Source organism: Armigeres subalbatus, chromosome 3 (genome assembly GCF_024139115.2).
Source record: "Armigeres subalbatus isolate Guangzhou_Male chromosome 3, GZ_Asu_2, whole genome shotgun sequence".
NCBI lineage: Eukaryota > Metazoa > Arthropoda > Insecta > Diptera > Culicidae > Armigeres > Armigeres subalbatus.
Genome location: NC_085141.1, coordinates 227,024,308 through 227,047,276, shown reverse-complemented (window position 1 = coordinate 227,047,276; position 22,969 = coordinate 227,024,308). Strand labels below are relative to the sequence as shown.

The following is a 22,969-nucleotide window of genomic DNA, read 5'->3' as shown; positions in this document are numbered from 1 at the left end:
ATAAGGACCTATTTACCTATCAGTGATATTTTGGACCTTTCTTGTATGCTTTTTAACTCTTACAAAGGCACGAGAAAGGCATCATCACCGCTATGTGGAGAGCTTTACACTGACTGAGACCATGCAAATATATAATACTAGCTTCCATATTTTGAAAACGATAACTACTAGAGCAAGATGGAATACATTTAAAACACTTTAATATCCAATACTTTAAACTGCAATGATCTATGGGTTGGAAGAGCTTTGCATATAACGGAATTAACCAAAATAGTAACTCAACCATGTTCTACGAATATCAAATGCATGTTAATTCAGTTATTATAATACGGATATACTGCCGTTCTAAGCATAATTGTCCCATGTACATAAGAAATCCCTGCAAACATGGGACAGATATGCGTATGACGGCAGTATAGTACACAGTAACAACATGGTTGAGGTATTTATCATCCTATTAACACAATTCAAACCGATTTGATCACAGCAACTTTCATATAAATTAATAAAGTCGTGTCACAGTCATTGTAACTTATCTATGACGAGTATCACTTAGTACTATCAAGTTATGTTATTACCGCTTGCTCTAATTTTGATTCAGGACTCACTGACTATGTAATCTTTATCAGTTGCCAGGTGCCATAGAAATGTGAAATCAGTAATTGCCAAATTTGCTTACCAAATGAAAAAATATAAGCAACAACGGTCATAATATTTCTGTTGTGAATGCAACTTGTGTTCAAAAAACATAAAATGGCATTCTTGTCGAATCTGGAATCAACTAATGGATAGTCAGATATAATTATTATCTTAAAAATGTCTAAATAGTCATCGATTCGCATAACTATAAAGTTTGATGACCATATTAACATAATTTCGCTCGTTAGAAATTTGGTCATATTCTGTTACAGAGTGGCTATTGAATCTCACGGTCTAGATAATCTCTACTTAGTCATCGTCTTAGGGCCAAGCCAAAGTAAATACGATGCGACGCGACTTACATAAAAGAATAACAAGCATTATCAATGAGCTGTCAAATTGCACTGTCGCGTCGCATCGCTCGTCGCGTTTACTCTGGCTTGCCCCTTAAACAAAATCAAAAATACGATATTCAATGCATATTTGCATGGTTTCGATTGATTCCAAAACTAATCAATTCCCTCAACATATTCTAAGGAAGTCATTCCACATTAAGATCCTGAAAATCTCTATAATCATCGTCTTGAAAAACGAATTTCCATGATTTCGATTATCAATTCGTTCATATTCCCTTAATCAATTCCACGGAAACGACCATATATCAGAGAATTCCTTGTGGATTATCGACATATAGCCCGCTTTGGACTAGTGCAAAGCTTACCTCTCAAATAATGAAAAGCATGAGTGGAATAAATGCATTTTCCGCCAACCTCCGAATTCCGGAATATCTCCGCTATCTTCAAACGGATATGAAATTTCATCTGAGGTAAAACCTAGAAAACAAAATCCAATGGTTTCATTTTTATCAAAAGTGAATTATTTTACGAAAAGTTATGCTAATTTGAATTTCGATCATTTTCTTCCTATATCAACCTTTATGTCTAACCCCTGTGAAATCTTAAAACCTAATTTTCTTAAGTTTTCACCGATAGAATATTTTGATCGAATGATTTCCTGAAACGGGATGATTAGTACTAGAACCCTGTGAAAACAGATCAGAGGTTCATCTTAGTTTCATAATATTGTCATTCCTGGTATGCGTGCGACAATGTTTATCTAGAAACTAAAATATCTTTTGCATCGATAGTTAAATTTACCTGTTGGATGGATGTTTTCCCGTATTATTTTCGGTTGTTCCCATTTTTGTCAGTTTTTCCGACTGGATGGTCTGGATGAAATATCTCTCATGGACTATAAAATTCTTTTATTCTAAGTTATTAAAATACTGTTTTTATATTTAACATGTATAATATAGATCAGATTTATTAAGACCTTCAATATAATTTATTTAAAGATTTACATTTTCAAAGCCATAGGTGTTTTGTTACTTGAATATATATAATGATTTCGGTTCAACATTCTGTTGTCTTCCGTCTTACCAGTGCTTAATATTTTTGGCGTTTTATCCCTCAAATACTCCTCAGACTTTTTAAACCTTTCAATACTTATGTGTTGCTTAGTGCTGTATCTATCAGGTAAAACATTGAAACATATATCAATCGACAACACATCTTGTACATGGTATGATCAATGCCATGTAATGATTTCAAATTTGTGAGGAGCAAATTGGATGAAAAACGTCTCAAATACTGGGCGACAGTACGGTTATACTACGGTGCATTAATCGACCAATATACCTATTCTGCTTTTATATTTATTTCTGCTGTGTGCATGTGTACCAATGTACTAAAATCAAAAAGTAAAAACAATTTAATCTTTTGCGTTAGGTTTGTGACTGCACTAGTATTATTTTCTTTTTGGAGCAGATTATAAGGCGCGTTTTAAGCATACCGCGAAAAAAAATCAGAGCTACTGCTCTTTCTTGTTCAAGGAACTGTAGCTTGGCGGCGGCTCCTGCAATTTAAACAAGCAAAAATGGAGCAAATTAGTATTACATTTTTTCAGTGCAAAATAAAATCCTTACGTAATAGGCTGGTGGTGGAACGTATGCCGTTTGTGGTTGATTCGGATCGTAGTACGCGCTCTGAGCGGCTTCAGCCTCTTTCGAATCTGTAGCGAAACAACGGTGGATTACTTTAGCGTATTTAAGGCAATCTGACGTACAACCCACTTGCTGGAGGTGGTTGGGTAAAACCCATGGCCCCAGCAGGTGCCCCAGATACACCTGGCCCACCTGTAAAGCCATATCCTGGGGCACCGTTTTGCATTGGGTATCCCGGCTGCTGCGGTGGATACGCAGACCCATTCTGAGGCGGATACGCCTGTGGAGGATAGCCTTGCGGATGACCTTGTGGTGGTCCGGATATGATTCCCGGATACGGCGGTGGACTGTCGTGCATATAAATTGAATTCGGGGCCGGTTGGTCAGGAAAAACAGTCGAAGACGGAACCCATCCATAGTTGTACGGATTCGGAGTGTACGCCGGCGGAGGCGCAGCATACCAACCACCACCCGGAGGAGTGTAAGGCGGTGGTGGCGCTGTGCCAGCATTACGCTGAGCCATTGCAGCCGCTCTCAGCATAGCCTGTATTAGAATATAGAGATCAAAATAGATTAACCAAAATATTGGATTTTTTGTTATCAGGGAGTAAACATTTTCAAATTTCAACGTTCTCGACACTTGACATTGACATTATTAAATTATTCTTCACGCTCAATCAACTTGTCATCGGCGAACGAGTTTAACTATCTCGTCTTGGCTATCAACGCTCGGTTCACTCACCTGTCCGTAATCAATGGCTCCACCGTGCTTGAAAACGAGCTTAAACTTGGCTTCTCCAGTCCAGTTACCATTCTCTTGCGCACGCACTTTACCTTTGATGTAGTTTGCGCCAAATACTGGCTGTTCGAGTTGAACCTAAATGAGCAAATAAACGCAAATCCGAGATAAAACGAAAATATTATTTGGCTTATGTATTAGTCTTTGCATTTTCCTTTTGCATCTACTGAGAAAAAGTATGAACGAGCAAGATGTTAACAATCGTCGCCAAACTGCACAAGATGTTGGTATGATATGCACACGGGTATTATGTAGAAGAAACTATAAGGGATGGAAAGAAACTAAACCCGAAAAGCAAAGCGAAACTGAACGATACTTACATCATTGAGCGTCACGAATGGAAAACTAAACGACTGCATTGAGTCGCTGGCTTTCTTGTTGTTGAAAATCATGCGATGCGTTGTGAGATAAACGCGACCTTGCTTGGTGCCCTTGAAGGCCGTGCTGTCCTGACCACTGAACTCCATTGATACATTGTCACAGAAGATTAGAATACTGAAAAGTTGAGAAGATGTTAAATTTACCTACATTAAGTTGTGATTGATTATTGTTTTGTATTTCTGAAAACGTGAATTATCGATATTGGTTGGTATAAAATTCCAAAACATTAATGAAGTATTGCTCGCTTGTATCGTATTCTTCATACAATGATATGATATTTATCGTAAAACTATGCAGAGATAAACGTTCTTAATCCACTACTCGAATGAATCAAAAATTGATGATTTATGTCTATAGCTATCTCGCGCGTGAGAATTTTGTGTAATTCGAATGGAAGATATTACATCTTTCGTTACTTTAGCGATAAGATGTTTTGTTTGTTTGTTTATTAGAGACACTTCACACCGCCATGAAGCATTCGTGTCAGGGAGTATGTGTCTAAAATTTCGATTTACAACTAATTGAAAAGAAATTTAGAAATTTTCGTCCTTTTCCTTCAAGAGAGAGGAAACCATCTCATAATCTTTCATCTCTTCAGCTTCACCTTCTTTTGTCGTAACGAATAAATTGTCAGTCCCTTCTTCTGTGCAAACAAAGAATTGTGTAAAGCATGTGGTACTGTAGACCGGAGGCGCCGCCATAACGACAACCCGTGCCGAAGTATTCAACGAACTGCAATGTGGATGCTCTGCGTTGGTTGGTCAACTGTGGGAGAAAAGGTGCCACGGTAACTTGTGAGGATATTAGCTCAGAGCTGGAACTTGCTTGTGGGACGCTTTGCCCCACTGTGCCAGCCGCTGTCGAAACCATTACACTAGTCTTCAAAACACCGACAACAGCCGGCGCTTTGTTTAATATTTCTTCGACGATTCGTCGGGGCCCTTTCCCAGATGAGAGGACTGCTTGGTAGCGACCTGGAATTTTTGGCGAGACAGCATCCGTTGGCGGTTGGAATAAACGCGTACTGACCTGTAGGACGTTTAGCCCCAAAGTGCCAGCCGTTGCCGAAATTACTACATGATTGTATCTCGATCTACCGGCAACAGCCGGCACTGGGGAAAGGCTTCGTGTAGCTCTGCCGATGAGATAATTTTGCTTATACCGTTTTAAGACCTACGAGCTGACCAACTCTGAATGGTGTTGCTCGTATAATCGCGTTTGGTGCAAAACACCACCAGTTTCCTTGTTCTTCCTTTATCATTACTAAGGGCATCTTTCAGACTGCTGAATAGATCATGCTTGGAGCCATCTGTGAAAATTACTGTCGACCTGTGAAATTTGGTCGAAAGTGGCTGTTGGACGACTGGACGAACTCTGTCTGGTGGGTCGCCGACTCGGACACTGTTCTTTACATCCCATACGTACGTGCCAAACACGATTCATTGTACCCGTACCCGCTGTACCCGTTACTTCGAGTACACGGTCGGAAGCTCGATGAACCAGCGGAAGGATGCTGTTGCGTCGACTTTCAGCTAACATCCGAACGGTCGTCCTGGCGATATACTGAACTGCCAATAGTTCGAACGGTAGATTTCCAGCTTTAGCCATGACCGAGTTAATCGGGCTAGTTGCGATTGCACCAGAAGCGTAGCGGACCATTGTGTTGTATACGGGAGCGAGACTTTGCAGCAGAGTTACTGTGCACGTGCTTCAGTTGTTGGTGCATGAGACGCGTCTAAAGCTTTCGCATATGAACGAAGTAGGTGATGCGCTTTCCCAATCCCGCGCCTCCGCCTAGTTGCTGTGTGCCTCATGTGAAGCGCATGCGATTCGTCTCACGCGCTCGTCGCATGAGCTGATCACCTAGTGACCGAGCGCTAGGAAAAATAAACAAGGACAAGTCAATTGTATCCTACCACCGATGCAGTTTTGTTGGAAGTATTTGCAGCTGGTCCAGATGTAATTTTCGCCCATTTTTGAACATAGTTTGTGTTATTGAAAACATCGTCCAAAAGGTGTGTGCGTGAAATTCTTTTTTCGAATAACGATTTCAAATGCTTTTTGTAGCTTCCAATATACAAGTTCTCCGTAGTAATTGATTGGATTGATTTCTTGCATTTTACGAACCATACACCTTCATTAGTGCATCACTTTTCACCGTAAATAGACTTTTGCTGCTTCGTCATCATGCTTTCCATAGAACCTAAGACCAATCGAAAATGGACTCAGAACGACGCTTCATATGAACCCCGTTCATAAACACATAAAAACACATCATCTTAGACATGGACGGTATGCTCATCGGTGTTAAGATGCAGCAAATTCAACCGACGAAATATTGACACCACCCCTGCACCTCTGCGGTATTGATGTACGGAGAACTTTGTCGATGTCAATTGATAACGCTAATAACATGATTGCAACATACAAACGTCTTGAAGACTATTCAATAATGGTGACATATGTTAATGTATACATCAATAAAAAGTTGAAATATATTTTTCTCTGAATATGCTCTAACCATTTTCCTTAATATTTTAAAATCTACAAATACCCCTGATAACCCCATTTTTTTACGCCAGTTTTGGTGGTATGTATATAATAGATAGGGGCTGTCCACAAACCACGTAGACTGAAATTTCACCTTTTCAACCCCCTCCCTCCCCCCTAGTAGACTTTCGTAGACTTTTCCGAAACCCCTCCCCCACCCCCTTGATACCTACGTAGACTTTTCCAAATTTTACAAAATATCATATGTGATTGGACAATCAAAATCGAAATCAAATTTAATCCTCTGTCCACAGCTCCTGAAACCAAATCTCCGAGTCAATTAATTAAATTTCTGTTGAATTTGTTTCCTCCTATAAGTGTGCACCACCGCTGACGACACTTTTGCATCGGCGCGCCACTGTTTAAAATCTGTTACGCATCACGCCAGTTCAAATTTGTAGAAAACCGAAGAATTTTCATAATTTCCCTAAAAATTTAGAATTATTGCCCGAGGTAAATTTAAGTTTAAATGGACATTCCGAAATATTTCCCGTTGAATTTAGGAATGGTTTCCTACGTTCTTGCAGATTTGGAGCAATTTCCTGAGGGTTTTTTTTTTATCCTATAGACATTTCAAAGACTTTTCCGAATAATTTATGGTGGAAATTATAGAGAATTTTCAGTTGAAATTTTAATGAATTTCTCGTAAAAATTTCAAGTAATTTTTCATAAAAATTACAAAGGCTTTCTTAAAGAACTGCAAATATTTTTGTGGAAACTCAAAGAGCTTATGGTGGGATATTCAAAAAATTTCTCGTGGAAATTTTCAACAGTTTTTTTTAGAAATTCCTAAGATTTTCCATCGATTATTCCAATGAATTCGCATTAGTACTCCCGAAGAAATTGCCGTAAAATATACGAAGAATTTCCCATGGACATTTCGAAGAATTTTGCTTATATATCCAAAAAACAAATTCTCGCGAAAATTCTGAAGAATTTCCGAAATTAAGAAAAAATTCCCGGGGACTTCCCAGAAAATCTCCATTGAAGGGTTTCTTGTGGAAATTTCGCGGAACTCTTCGTTGAAGCGCGACAATTTCCAAAGAAGTTCCCGACGAAAATAAAACAAATCTAGTAGAATCTGTAATAAAATCCAAATGGAAATTTTGAAGGTTTTTATAGAATACTTCGGAGAATTTTCCTGCTCAACACAGAAGAATTTCCTGGAAATATCCATATAGTTTTAAGTCGTAGTTCAGACTATTATTTAAGTGAAATGCAGATTATTTCGATAAAATCTTGCAAAAAAAATCAAACAAGTGAACTTTGCACATAGCTTCTGTATAAATTGTTTTCCAAAAAGAAATAAAAAATAAAAAAGTCTACGTAGACTTTTGGTATACCCCCCCGTCCTCCTTCGTAGACTATCGTAGACTTTTTCGAAACCCCTCCCTCCCCCTCAAGAGTCTACGTGGTTTATGGACAGCCCCATATCAATTTTCCACGGGGTTGATAAACTTTTTTGAACTGTGACGTACGATCATTTAAAAATGATTAACATTTTGATGGAAATCCGAACTGTTGTTCCATTTTTACTACAGTTTGTGTTTCTTGCAACTTAGCCAGTTCTGATTTAAAACTGATAATACCCTCAACCAGAAACACTATCTTATATTACATTTCCATATAATACCATTCACATATAGTCGTGGGAAGTTGGAGTCAAAGTACAAGCCTGAACTCATTCATTTATTTCAGTAATTTTTCATTATTTTAAAAAGTAAAATAGCTCAGAAAAAAGCACGTTTCACGTTCACAACAAAGGGACTACACGAACGATCCAGGACCAAACGAATCCCGGAAGGTTAAATCAGACACACAATGACCCCAATATGGGAATTGGAAGCTGGTTTCGGGTTGAGGCAATTCACTTACTTAAATATACGATTGAGAGCACATTTTCATTAGTTTTCATCATAAAGTTTGTGTTAGTAAACTAATGAAAACAGGAATACGAATGACAAACTTTAAATTAAAGGATGAGAAAGCGCGCGGCGACGAGCGCGGGGCGCGCGCACTTGAATTTTCTTAAGTGTCACATTCAAGTCACGCGCAAAATTTTGATTCATGCGTCCTTTCACTGTTCAGCACACTTCGATTCTTATGTGCTATGAGCTGGTATAGTAAGAGTCTCAGTAGCACATTTTTGTACGCATGAGAATAAAGTAACTCTGCTTTGCAGTGTTTCCGGACTTCCTCGGCTAACTAATCCTATTCCATGTGTCAGCTTTGCGGTGACTAAAGCCGAACCCACCTGCAGAAGAGTCGTGCGATTGAAACGCGGGAGTTTCGCTCCGATCATCTGCAGGATCCTTAGTCGCGATTCGCAAGCTTTCTAGGCCATCTTATACTGCGGTTTGAACGTAGGGCCGATGCCCAGGTAGCGTTTTTTAAGCTGCGTGCACGCCGTGTCCATGCAAGGTACCCAGCATCAAATGTAGTCGTGCACACGTTTAAGTGATGCGTAAAAAACCGCTACGTGGACATCGGCCCGTAAGTGTTCGGTCGAGAGCGACACCTAGAATCCTCAGGCGGTTGGTCTTCAAGATGGGGATGGGGATCGGTCTATGGAGATGCTCTGTGTCGGCTCACGGCGTGCATTTGGACTACAAAAGAATGAATCTTCGCCCAGTTATCCACTGCCTTGACTGCCGCATGCAGTTTCCGGTGCCAACCTTCCCCCTTTGACCTTCGTACTACGAGAAGGATGTCGTCCGCGTACAAAAGAATTTGAACTCCGTCTGGCAGCACACGGAAGACCGGCTGCATGGCACGAGGAACAATGTCACGGACAAGACCCTGTGGAACTCCGTTCTCCTGCGGATATTGTTGAGACATGTTTTCTCCTATGGACACCTGGAAGGTGCGTTCCGAGAGAAAGTTTTGCAGCATGTTCAGCATGCGCACTCGAATTCGTCAAGATTTTAAGGTTCATAGTATGCCATGTCGCCAGGTGGAGTCGTATGCCTTCGACAGATCAAATCTGAGAATGAAATGCCCTGACTGTCTTTCTTTTTTTTAATTCCTAGAAGCGCATGAAAATCTCTGCATGTGTAAATCCTTGAAATCCATATGAGTTCCTGAGCTACTGGAAGCCTAATCACTTCTAGAAACAGAACATTAAGGATTTGTAGAATATCGTAGGCAATTCTGGTCGTTCACAAATATTCAAGTACACAGAACTCCTGAAAGATTTTCATTTGGAGTCGTAATAGACCTCCAATACTACTGACGGAAATTTGTGTGAAATCTTGTATCTTTTGACACGACTTTTAAAATTTTTCCAAACTATCGTAGAAGCTTCTAAAAAACCTTCAAATCCCAGGGTTAATAATTAATCACTTCAAATCCCGTTAAAAAATATTACGGATTGTTGGGACTTGGACAACCCTACACGGTTAGAGAAAAGTACCTAATATTAGGTACTTTTCATTCAAATCGGGGGTTCAGTGCGGGAACCCAAAATTAAGTACTGTTTTCCTGAAATTAAGTAAAATTCACTGAAAATTAAGTAAAATTTACTTAATTTTAAATAGAAATTAACCAAAAGTTAGGTAAATTTCACTCCACTTTTGTAAACATGAGATTACTCAACGTTGGGTTCCCACACTTTAATGCCCTTGTTGAGTGGTTTTGCTCTTCATTTTATGACAACAAAGGGAAGAATGAGGGAGATGCAAGAGAAAAAAAGTACCTAAAATTAGGTACTTTTTTCTAACCGTGTAATGGACAACTTCAGTAACCGGGCTCAAGATTGACAGTTCAGCTGTCAAACCTTTGACGCCTTGTCATTACACACAATGTCATAACCGAGTTCAGTAAATCAATGAATGTATTGTTTTATTCTCCGTACAATTATATTTTAATTTGTAACTTTAATGTACGTGTCGCGTTAATTCATTATAATACCGAAACGGCTACCTCGTATTCACGCGACTCGGGAAAAAGTGATTCTGTCGCGAAAATCGGTTAAAAGTGCCTCTACCGAGAAAGCGATGCCGGCTCAGCATGGACGAGGACCGTAACCTCAATTTGGGGAATGCTGTAGCTGGAGTCAGTGGACAGCATGGTCAGCAACCACCTACTGTTACATCCCAGCACCCCGGACAGCACAATCAACATCAGCAGCCACACGTCGTCAACCCTCCTTCGCAGTCAATTCCACAGCAGCAGCAGCCACCATCATCCGACACGATTTTTGCCCATCTATTCAAGCAACAACAAGCCTTCGCACATCAGCACACAACAAGCCTTCTAAAGTCAGGTTGCTCATGCAGCAACGGCACGAATTCATGCAGCAGCAGCAAGCACTTTTCCATCAAGCAATGTCATCCATTCGAATTCAAATACCTCCGAATCCGGAAATCATACTCGATTCCCTAGCGAACAACATCAAAGAATTCCGGTATGAGCCGGAGAGCAGCATTACGTTTGCAGCTTGGTACGCAAGGTATGATGACCTATTCGAAAAAGATGCGGCTCGCCTCGACGATGAGGCTAAAGTCAGGTTGCTCATGCGCAAGTTGGGAGCTGTGGAACATGAACGCTACGTAAGTTTTATCTTACCAAAGGTTCCAAAAGAATATACATTCGATGAGACCGTTCAGAAATTGAAAACACTTTTCGGTGCTATTGAATCTGTCGTTAGTAAACGATATAGATGTTTTCAAACAGCAAAGCAATCGAATGAGGATTTCATCTCTTTTGCTTGTCGAATCAACAAGAATTGTGTTGAGTTCGAATTGAGTAAGATGTCAGAAGAGCAATTCAAATGTCTAATGTTTGTTTGCGGTCTGAAGTCGGAGGGAAACAGAGAAGTTCGAACGAGATTGCTGTCAAAGATAGAGGAGCGAGCGGACGTCACACTGGAACAATTGTCGAAAGATTGCCAACGGTTGTTATGTCTGAAACATGACATGGCAATGATAGAAGCACCACAAAGTTGACAGTACCGTCAACTCCGTGCTGGTGCTGTGGAGCAATGCACTTCCACCGGGACTGCACGTACAAGCAGAACAAGTGCAAAGATTGTGGACTCGTCGGGCATCGTGAAGGCTATTGCTCGAGTGCAAAGAAAAACCCTAAATCAGGGGCTTTCAGGCGGAAAGGTCATCCAGAAGCCTACTCGACAAAAACTGTGAATCTTTTGGTGAACACTGTAAATAAACATCGTCGTTTCATTCAATCTCGTATCAACGGAGTGAAGGTGCGGCTTCAGTTGGACACTGGTTCCGACATTTCTTTAATTTCCAAGCAAACATGGATACGAGCTGCAACAGCGTCAGGGGACCAGTTGGAGATACTCTTCAAGTGTAGACCCGGAAGATCTGATAATGCTTTATCGCACAACGATTCTGTCAGTTCTCGAATACGGTAGTTTCTATTTCCAATCCGCCGCGAAAACTCACATTTTAAAGCTACAACGTATTCAATATCGTTGTCTTCGTATCGCGTGAGGTTTTAAATCCGTTGGTAATTGAGAATTTTGAGAAGCTAATCAAACAAAACTTCCAGTCAAAGTTTATGACACTGTACCATTGGTACATGAGCCCTTCCTCGAATGTTCCCAATCGTATGATTCTCCAGTTCTACTGTAGTTTTTGATCTGACCATGAGACAAGAGATCCGTGGGATACCGGATCCGCACCGATCGGTGTACCATCAATTTTTGCTAGCAAGTACAGTGAGGTCAGTTGTGACAAAAGGTATTTCACCGACGGGTCAAAATTAAATGAATCCACTGGTTTTGGTGTTTTTAATGAATTTCATAGCGCCGCTCGAAAACTTCAGGATCCTTGTTCAGTATATGTCGCGGAACTAGCGGTTATACACTATCCTCTGATAAATACTTCATTTTCACGGATAGTCTCAGCTCCCTTGAGGCAATTCGTTCAATGAGGCCGGTGCAGCACTCACCGTATTTCCAGAACGAAATACCCTCACATCACCCTCACATCCCTTCACATCTCTCAATTCCGGGAGAAAGCGGATTCACTTGCCAAGGTGGGCGCTATGGAAGGCGATATATACGAGCGTCAAATCGCCTTTAATGAATATTTTATAATTGTTCGTCAACAGGTCTTGATCGATTGGCAGAAAAAATGGGATGAACGAGATTTGGGGAGATGGTTACATGCTATTCTCCCGCATGTATCGAAGAAACCCTGGTTCAAGGGCTTGGATCTTAGTCGAGACTTTATTAAAGTGGTGTGTCGTCTAATGTCCAATATTATTATTATTATTTAATCAGACTAAGGCCGAAGTGGCCTGTGCGGTATATAAGAGTCTTCTCCATTCGGCTCGGTCCATGGCTACACGTCGCCAACCACGCAGTCTACGGAGGGTCCGCAAGTCATCTTCCACCTGATCGATCCACCTTGCCCGCTGCGCACCTCGCCTTCTTGTGCCCGTCGGATCGTTGTCGAGAACCATTTTCACCGGGTTACTGTCCGACATTCTGGCTACGTGCCCGGCCCATCGCAGTCGTCCGATTTTCGCGGTGTGAACGATGGATGGTTCTCCCAACAGCTGATGCAATTCGTGGTTCATTCGCCTCCTCCACGTACCGTCCGCCATCTGCACCCCACCATAGATGGTACGCAGCACTTTCCTTTCGAAAACTCCAAGTGCGCGTTGGTCCTCCACGAGCATCGTCCAGGTCTCGTGTCCGTAGAGGACTACCGGTCTAATTAGCGTTTTGTAGATTGACAGTTTGGTACGGCGGCGAACTCTATTCGATCGGAGCGTCTTGCGGAGTCCAAAGTACGTACGATTTCCAGCCACTATGCGTCTCCGAATTTCTCTGCTGGTGTCATTTTCGGCAGTCACCAGTGAGCCCAAGTACACAAATTCTTCTACCACCTCGATTTCGTCACCACCGATGCAAACTCGCGGTGGGTGGCTCACATTGTCTTCTCTTGAACCTCTACCTATCATGTACTTCGTCTTCGACGTGTTGATGACTAGTCCGATCCGCTTAGCTTCCCTCTTCAGTCTGATGTAGGCTTCCTCCATCTTCTCAAAGTTACGTGCCATAATATCTATGTCGTCGGCGAAACCAAATAGCTGGACGGACTTATTGAAAATTGTACCACTCGTGTTAATCCCTGCTCTTCGTATTACCCTTCCAAAGCGATGTTGAATAGCAGACGCGAAAGACCATCACCTTGCCGTAACCCTTTGCGCGTTTCGAAGGGACTCGAGAATGCCCCTGAAACTCGAACTACGCTAATCACCCGATCCATCGTCGTTGATAACCCGTAATAGTTTATCCGGAAATCCGTTTTCGTGCATTAGCTGCCATAGATGGTCCCGATCGATTGTATCATATGCGGCTCTGAAGTCGATGAATGGATGATGCGTGGGCACGTTGTATTCGCGGCATTTCTGCAGTACTTGGCGAATGACGAACACCTGATCAGTGGTGGAGCGTTCGCCCATAAAACTCGCCTGGTACAGCCCCACGAACTCTCTTGTAATTGATGCTATTTGACGGCATAACATTTGGGAGAGTACCTTGTAGGCGGCGTTCAGCAATGTGATTGCGCGGTAGTTGCTACAATCCAGCTTATCGCCCTTTTTGTAGATGGGACACACGACACCTTCCATCCACTCCTGCGGCAAAATTTCCTCCTCCCAAATCTTGGTAATGACCCAGTGCAGCGCTCTAGCCAGTGCCTCACCACCGTGTTTAAATAGCTCTCCTGGTAGTTGGTCAACCCCAGGGGCTTTGTTTTTCTTCAGCCGGCCAATCTCCTCCTGGATTTCCTGGAGATCCGGAGCCGGTAGAATTATGTCCTGCGCGCGTTCTCCCAGGTCCATCACCATACCGCCATCTTCGTCTGCCACATCGCCATTCAGTCTAATGTCCAACCATTACTCATTAAACGCGCATTCGTATCGAACAGGGCTCGCAGACAGTAATCAATGCAGCTGTGGTGTAGGCTATCAAGACATCAACCACGTAGTCTGGAACTGTCGAATACGGATTTGCCAGGTCCGAATTATGTGTATACTTCCGGGCCCAAGGGAAACCAGAAAAGGAGAATATTAGAGTTGTGCTGAGTAAGCTTGACCTTGACTACATGGCCCTGGTATATAACGTTTTGAAACGTATAAATGTGTCAGTTTAACTCTCTTGTCTTTCGTTCGGCCATGTTCACCTCGCCCACACCCACTCCGCTCGGCAAAAACACTTTGTTTGTATCTTTACAGTTCGTCCTCTGTCAGCAGTGAGAACAGCACAGCAACGCTGCTCAAGAACATCGTCACAGATCCTAGGCCCTTCAACTCCTTTTTTTTGTAATCCTTAACCTCGACCAAGTCGCGAGTTTTTCGGCTCCCCTAACATATAAATTAAGAAGCAAATCATAAAATTGTACAAACAATTCAACCAAGTGATGGCTCCGTTATGCCTCCTGGCACCTGAGCCTTTAAATAAATGACAATATAAAAAAAATCCTCACGGTAAATACATTTGCTTCAATGAGCCTCTATTTTAGATCAATAACAGACGTACCTTAGCCACGTTGCTCAAATGGTCGCTGTTTTAGGCCTGATCCAAATAGTTTTATTAAATAGTCCCCTTCAATAACATCACTGATTTACCATTATAACTATCACTCATCACTCCAACTTAACACTGGGTCTATTCCCTGTTGATCCGGTGATTAAATTTGCTTCTACGAGCCTCTATTTTTGATCATTAACAGACGTTCCTAAGCTACGTTGCTCAAATGGTCACTGTTAAGGCCTGATCCAAATAGTTTTCTATAAAATAATCCCGGTATTATCGTTTTCGCCACCATCACTATCATAATTACTATTGTCACTGTCATCAAAAATATCTTATTTACAGTCATGAACACACACACAATGAATCGATCTTCAAAACAGCGCTGTTATATATCATATAAAAACCGACACTTCCACTAGCTTTCATAGGACATGTACCGAATATTTTACATTATTTCTAGTATAATTGTAAAATAATTCCCACTTCTAGCACATCAACTCAATATTGCATTTTCCTTCTTCATACTCACTGCGAACATGTTCCCATCCCGTTTAAATCAACTCTATCTTCTACCAACTTGTGTAAAATACCAACTTGTGTATTAACCTTTTCACTAACACTTGCATAACCACACAACATCATCATTATCATATCAACAACCATCGTTTTCACAATTTCATCGAGATCAGCAATCATATCCCTACTATCCCTACTACAATGTTAACGCAAACAAAAACTAGTCAGTTATTTTTTTTTCTAAATTTGCATGGAAATGAAGCTCAAAAATTAATAAGCTTATCATCTATCGCGAGAGTCAGTCTTATTGTAAATATGATGTCAAAGAGAGAAAACTCGAATAGAAGTGCATTTTGAAACAATAATAACGCACTAGATGTTGATAAATATGACTCGTTTGAAATTTATTTTGGAATCTATTTAGTTCATTTACCAGGCCACAGTTCAGAACCATGCGCCCAGCAATCTTCAACGCCGAATACTGTTGCTATGGGCCTGTTGGTCCTCAACAGCTTCGCCTCCAAATAAGATTCAACAGGTAATAAGTTTACAAACATTTCTTGACCTTCGAATTGTTGATAGGCTTAGGAAGTCTTATGGTAGATCTTTATGTCTATGGATCTACTGTCAATCTAGTCATAATTATGTCGAATGTTTCGCACTGTGTCATTGTTACTCTGTCTGTCTTAGTTATCTAATGTTTCTTACGTTATTCAGTTCAATTCTATACTCATTGTAGATTATGTTACGTTTTGATGTCAGTTCTCTATTGCTAAAGGTCACCTCCTCTCAGGCGAGTATCCTTCTTCTTCTTCTTCTTCTTATTGGCATTACATCCCCACACTGGGACAGAGCCGCCTCGCAGCTTAGTGTTCATTGAGCACTTCCACAGTTATTAACTGCGAGGTTTCTAAGCCAGAATACCATTTTTGCATTCGTATATCATGAGGCTAACACGATGATACTTTTATGCCCAGGGAAGTCGAGACAATTTCCAATCCGAAAATTGTCTAGACCGGCACCGGGAATCGAACCCAGCCACCCTCAGCATGGTTTTGCTTTGTAACCGCGCGTTTTACCGCACGGCTAAGGAGGCGAGTATCCTAGTTCAAGCGTATAAGTAAGCACCGCTTAAGAGTTAAGCGAAGGTGAAGAATGGTCTCTAAGTTGTCTAATAGTCTCAAAGCCTTACACGCAAGCGTAGCACAACTTTAATTGTATGGGTCGTGGTCAGCTATAGATTCTCTTTTCGGTGGCGAAGTACCTACAGCTTCATCACGCTTATTCCATATCTATCAGAAAAAAATTCGAGAAAGAAGCCAATGTTAGATTGTTTGCATATCATCGTTATAATACGAGGTATTTTTATTTATGGCTCGTTAAGGCATAACAAAATAAAAAGGTGCCACCTTCCATAGTTTTGATAAAACTTCTACTCAGTAGTCAATTCCCTATTAATGTCTTGATGATATTTTCTACAGGTTAATTCCTACCTAGCTATGTTTAAGCGTGGCTACGACTCATCATCATCAGGGAACGCCTCAGAAAAGTATTGCCTATCTCACATCATTATCACTGATGAAAAGGGCCTCTACCTGTCTGCATCACCATGCAAGGCTCAAAGATACGATGTGCGTTGAATCACATGCACATGCGTAAAATCAGTGCATCAATGCCAGATTATATGTGACGCGGCATTAAACAAAAAATAGTCAACATGTGATATCACCACGACAGGATATGTCTTTTGTTGCCATATCAGTGCTAATGGCGTAAGCCCACCCATCGCGGCAAGATATCATATCCGAGGGGAGGGCGAACGACCCCGGTGGATTTCCGAAGCAAACTAACGAGAGATTCTGAAGCAAATCCTCCATATATTATGAAGGGTATCTCCCACAGATTCCTAAGTACGTATCATGGCTCTTCATTTAAATTTTCATGAATTGAATTGTAAATTCATTTTAGATTGTTTTTTTTTATAAATACCATTCAATGTACCAGCTCAGCCCAGCACTTTTTTCAGCGATCGAATATGGATGTGGGTATATCCTATTTTTATTTCTCAAGAGGTCTATAAACATTTTGAATTCAACCCTGAACTGTTTGTTGTAACTCGCACGTAGTTGTTATATTAGTTGATTATAGCTGAACTGATAACATCGTCGTCTTACTTATAATAATTTATGAGACATTTTACTAATTTCACCATCAGTCTATAGCATTATTTTCTATAAATTGTATTTACATATCATCTAAATAATGAATTGTGCAGACTTACCCTTCTCCGGCATGGATCAACACTCCGTTATTTGCGTGAGCAGTATTGAGGGACATTTTCCCGTATATTTTGATGATAGCTCAAAGCACAATGCGGGAACAACAGTACGAGCTAGGAAAAACACTTAAATAACTTTTTTCCGCACTACAATTTTTAATTTTCCACAATGAATGAGTCACCAAGAAAAACACAAATTACAGGAGAATTTCACAAAATACGTATCAGCTTTGTTTTGGTCATCTGACAACTGATCATTGATGTTTTGATGACGATGACTGACAAAGTTTATACTAATCAAGGTAATTAGAAGACCGAATAGGCCTTTTCATGTGGCACTGCCGAGACCCTGCAGGAACAGACATGAAATGCTCATCGTCCATCATTTTAACGGATATTTTAAAGTCAGCTGCTTGGGAGTTTCACACCCAGAGGCGCGCGCATCGCATTCCTTTATATTATCAATTCAGTAGAAAACTGAAATGGGGACTAGCGAAGTTGGATTTTTCTTGAGCCTGTTGATTGGAATTAATAAAACATAAAGGTTCCCCCAAACACACGTGACGCGACGGTCGCGTTGCGATTCTATCGCTTGGCGACAGCGATTCTGTCGCCGTTGGTATGGGAGCGTAAATAGAACATTGCCTACAGCGACCCAACGATAGAATCACGGCGATGAAATCGCTTAGGTCTGGGGGAGCCTTAAAAAATAAAACATTTCGGAAGTGATGTGCTGTATAGCGCATCACCAAATGAAAACAGCGCACCACTAGGAGATCGTCAGTTGCGTTCTAGCAAAAATTCCGCTTGAAGCCCTTCCTAAATATTTTAACAACAGCCACTACACCTGACGGTACAATTGCAATATTTCCATTATCAGGCGGCAGGTGGTGTTGCTGTGTGTTTGTATCAATGTAATATTGCGTATACACTAGTGACATCTGCTGTTCGATATCGTAAGCTTTCAATGTTCCTTCCACACACACGAGGTGGAGAACAGTCTTGAAGAAATTGAAAGTATACAGCTAGAATTTAGTATGGAGGTACAATGAAATCTCTTTTATTGTTTAGAACTGTAAAACAAGTCGTGGAAACAAAAAATCTAAAAATTATTTGTTGCTTTTTGACCTAGGTTTCATATTGATGCGTAGTTAATGAGAACGGAGGATTTGTCCATACAAGTAAATTCATTTTACTTTAAATGTTGTGGCGCCATCTCGTTCAAACAGCACCTTTGTCTTTGCCTTCTTCCGAAATTAGGTTTAACGTATGGATTCAATACCAAATTTTTAAAACGACTTATCTGCTTTTGTAAACAAATATTCAAACGTCGATTTGTCGAATCTTAGAGCACCATCTACAGGTAGCCGTGAGCTTCAGCTGACATTGTCGGGAACTGACGGCTTTGGCAGGTTTTGTTTTATTATTGTCAGGGGGGTTTTTATTGTTCAAATTTCATGAAATTTGACCACAATATTCTTTGATATGCAAAGAATGTTTAGGTCAAATTTGGGCATAATTAGTTATAGAAAACCCCCCTGACAATAATATAACAAAACCTCCCGCATAATTACAAACTGTACATGGATATTTTCCCGTGCGGTTGGCAACAGTATCCTTTACTGTTGACAACTGTATGTGAACAATCTCATATAAAGTTCCAACAGTTTGTGGTACGGTTATTTGACAAATAACAATATGTTGAATGGGTTGTTAAGTTATGTCACCATACAAAATCGGCAGTTTTCGCCTGCAAAATTTTCGCTCGTTAGTATGATAAAATGTTGACATATAATGCAGGAAATATAAAACATTTTCGGGATAGCATGTTATACATTGACATTTAGTGTTGATGTCGAGCAGTTATGGTTGAGTCCGAAAAGTATTTGGTAACCGCAACATAAACTGTGAAGCTATATCTTACATCGTAATAATAATTCTGACCATATAACATGTTGTTTTTGTATTATGCGGGCTGCCAAAGCCGTCATTCCCCCTACTGAATAACTTTTCATGCAACATGCACACGAGATGTTTAAAAGGAAACCGAAGCGACAATCTTTATCTTGTAACTAAATTATCTTTTGTTCAGTCCTCTGCAGCACAGACAAACATACGTAACAGCTAGAACAACTTTTAAAAAAAAATATCACCCAAGTACTTGATCACTTCTAGTTTGACATTTCTCGCTTAAGGTCACTCCTGACGGAATCCAAGTTTCAAAGTGCTCGCGTTTTCGGGGGCACACCACTCGATACGAAGGCGGCGCACAACTGTCATTTTTGTTGACTTAGCTTTGCTGCGTCGCAGCATGCGTGAAATAATAAAAATGACAGTTGTGTTGTGCGTTGCTTCCGTATCGAGTGGTGTGCCCCCGAAAACGCGAGCACTTTGAAACTTGGATTCCGTCAGGAGTGACCTTAACTTTTCAAAAGGACCTAAGTAACATTTTTTTCATGAATTAATTTGAATACTGCAATCAATAGCTTTCATGTTGTTCTATTCGTTGCGCTATTCAAATTAATTCATGAAAAAAACTCAAAGGTGCAGCCCAATCGGGTTGTACGCAAAGGTGACGTTGAACTACGTGACAGTACTGGTGGTTTTCGTGATTGTCTGCTGAGATTGAGTGAGTTGAAAGCAGGCCAAGTTCCAGTTGGAATGTAGTGCTATGGAAAAGAAGCTTGCGATGCATCTACGAGTTTGACTGATTCACCAAAACCGATTGCTAAACTGTTAGCAAGTGTTAGCAGTAGTAAATAATCATACATAAATATTGTAACACACTGGAGTCAGCTTTTACGCGGAGGATATGGGCCGCGTAAATTAAAACAACGTAAAAAACCGCATAAATTCCAAAATATGTCTAAATGAATCGCGTTAATCCCGAAATTCTAATGAAAAAAAATTGCATAAAAAGCGACTCGTGTAAAAATAAAACGCGTAAAAAACGACTTAAGTGTACATCGGGAATGAAGCGTTGAGTCTTCCTTGATCGGATGGTCCAAGAAAATTGAAAATCCATCGAGAAACGGCTGAGATATTAACGATCAAAGTCTATCATATTTTCGTGACGTTTTTCGATTTTTTGCAATCGTAAAGTGTACCCCAATATAGAAAAGACAGACGTAGTTCTACGTCAAAATGTTACTTAGGTCCTTTTGAAAAGTTAAGCGAGATTTCACTCCAGTGCCTTCTAGTGACAATATCATACAAAACATTGTTTCGTGTAACATGCTCGCAAGATGGTGGTAGACTCGGTGGTTGAGGAGTTGAGCGATGAACTTTTCAGAAAAACATGTTCAAGCTGTTACGTCTGTTTATCTGTGCTCTAACTATTTTAAAAATCGAAAACAGAAACCGAAAAACTGCTGCACGTGTAAACCGGTCTGAAAAATTCACTCGATGTTCGTTCAAAATTGGCCAAATGTTAGGCCAATCATGAAAAACAGCACTCTTTCGATTTTTTGTTTTGATTTTTAAAATACCTACACGGACAGATAAATCAACCCAAACTTTAAGTTCAATATACGCAGAAAAAATTTACCCAAATTTGGGTAGTTTTCCCTTTCTTTCCCATGATTGCTTTGGGAAAGTTGACCTTAAATAAAATAAAGAATCGATCGAGCAAATAAAAATTGTTGACTGTAAAATCAGCTGATTTCAAACACACTCAAATCGAGAATTTCAGCTCGGTAAAATTATTTACTGATTTAATTCGGTAAAAGAAAAATTAAACCGAGAGCTCAGTTAATTGATAAGCTTTTACTGATTTCTGCATTCATTTTTTCAGCTGTCTCAGTAGTTCAAAAAAGAATACTGAGTTCCGGTAATAAGCATTACCGATCTATTCTGTAATAAGAAAATGTTCTGAAGTTGTCGAAAAATATGCCGATCACTCAGTAAAATCAAAACTGCTTTACTGAACACCCGTCAAAGCAAATACCGAGCTCAGTTTCCAACCACATGCCTCCTGATGTGACGCCATTTTTACTACTCGGAATTGGATCAATTTTATTATACACGATTTTTGTTCGCACTTGATTAGTGGTACCAGAAAAAACATGATCTCAACTTAATATTCAGGTATGTTCCGACATTCTTACCAGCATTTACCAAGATATGTTTCTAGTTTCCAGAGTTTTGTTGATAAATTTATTTCATGAAATTTCAGACTAATATTCACAACTAGTATTTAACGTCCCTGCTGCTGATGCTTCGTTTCCAGTAAATTTAGTTTCAATTCTAGATTCTAGAGTCTATAATAAATATTCAGGTATTTTATTTCTGTAAATTACTGTTTTCCCTACATTTTTGCTGAACAAATTGCATTCTACAATTGGGTTGTTTAGGGGTATGTATGTTTTTACATATTCTGAATCTGCATAAAAAACTGAGACTAACCCCAATTTTTCAGAATTTTTGGAGCCCCGGAACTATTTTTAATTTGCATTTTAAATTTATATGGAGCTAAAAATTTGTTCTTATGCTGCATGGGCCAACTGTCATTCTATGAATGTTAGTGTCATTCTATCGATTGAAATGGCTTATTGTTTGCTGTATAAAAATGGAAATAAAAGGTTTACAAACAAAATAAAAATATGTTGGAGATCAGGAGAGCATGCTCTTTATGTTAAACTGCAAAAAACTCGATATTTTTCTGAGTTAAACAACCCAATTCTAGATATAAACTTTCTGGAAGAAAATGCGGTCGTATGCCACCGTCTTTAAGGTAGCTTCCCGAGATGTGAATGAAGTAGCGTAGCGCTACTTGAGGAAGACAGGAAAAGAAAAATAATCAAATATTCCACAACCCGCAAAAAACAAAACATGTTTTTAAATAAATTAAATGACTATACATATTAAAGAGCTGATATTCCATCTACTTTTTTGTTATAAATGAGAAAGATGAAAATTAAATTACATTTTACTCGGTTCTTTGAATTACAGCCCTCGGTTACGTTTTTACAGATCCATCAGTATTTTTTACCGAGAGCTCAGTAAGTATTACAAATCTGCTCGGTATATTTTGACAGTTCATCATCATTAATGTGGAACCGAGGACTCGGTAATAGAATTTGATTACCGAGGTGACTACCGATAGCTCAGCTGTTGAGAAATCGGTAAATGAATTACCGAGCCCGTTAAATAAAATTAAGTGTGAACGTCTCGTGAAAAGGCTTATTGCCGTTCGCGGAAAACTGGATAGGCTTTTAAACGCCTTACGTAATATTTGAACGAACCCTGCGTCAAAGAGAATTTTGCATAAGTTTTTCGTTCAGTGTGGTT

General features: G+C 40.1%; 1 protein-coding gene and 1 long non-coding RNA gene across 2 annotated transcripts; one reads left to right on the top strand and one right to left on the bottom strand.

Moving 5' to 3' along the window:
• Positions 1 to 1,927: 1,927 nt before the first annotated feature.
• On the bottom strand, positions 1,928 to 17,930 carry LOC134220504 (WW domain-binding protein 2). Its single transcript, XM_062699571.1, has 6 exons — positions 17,684 to 17,930; positions 3,761 to 3,935; positions 3,384 to 3,518; positions 2,771 to 3,185; positions 2,624 to 2,709; positions 1,928 to 2,553 (listed from the first exon to the last, which is right to left on the bottom strand). The coding sequence occupies exons 1-6, from the start codon at positions 17,737 to 17,739 to the stop codon at positions 2,509 to 2,511; spliced, it is 912 nt and encodes a 303-aa protein (XP_062555555.1). The 5' UTR covers positions 17,740 to 17,930; the 3' UTR covers positions 1,928 to 2,508.
• A 3,573-nt stretch (positions 17,931 to 21,503) lies between these two features.
• Positions 21,504 to 22,476, top strand: LOC134219755 (uncharacterized). The gene is made up of 3 exons (XR_009981655.1): positions 21,504 to 21,766; positions 21,855 to 21,956; positions 22,365 to 22,476. It is a non-coding gene; the product is annotated as an uncharacterized LOC134219755 (long non-coding RNA).
• The last annotated feature ends 493 nt before the right edge of the window (positions 22,477 to 22,969 follow it).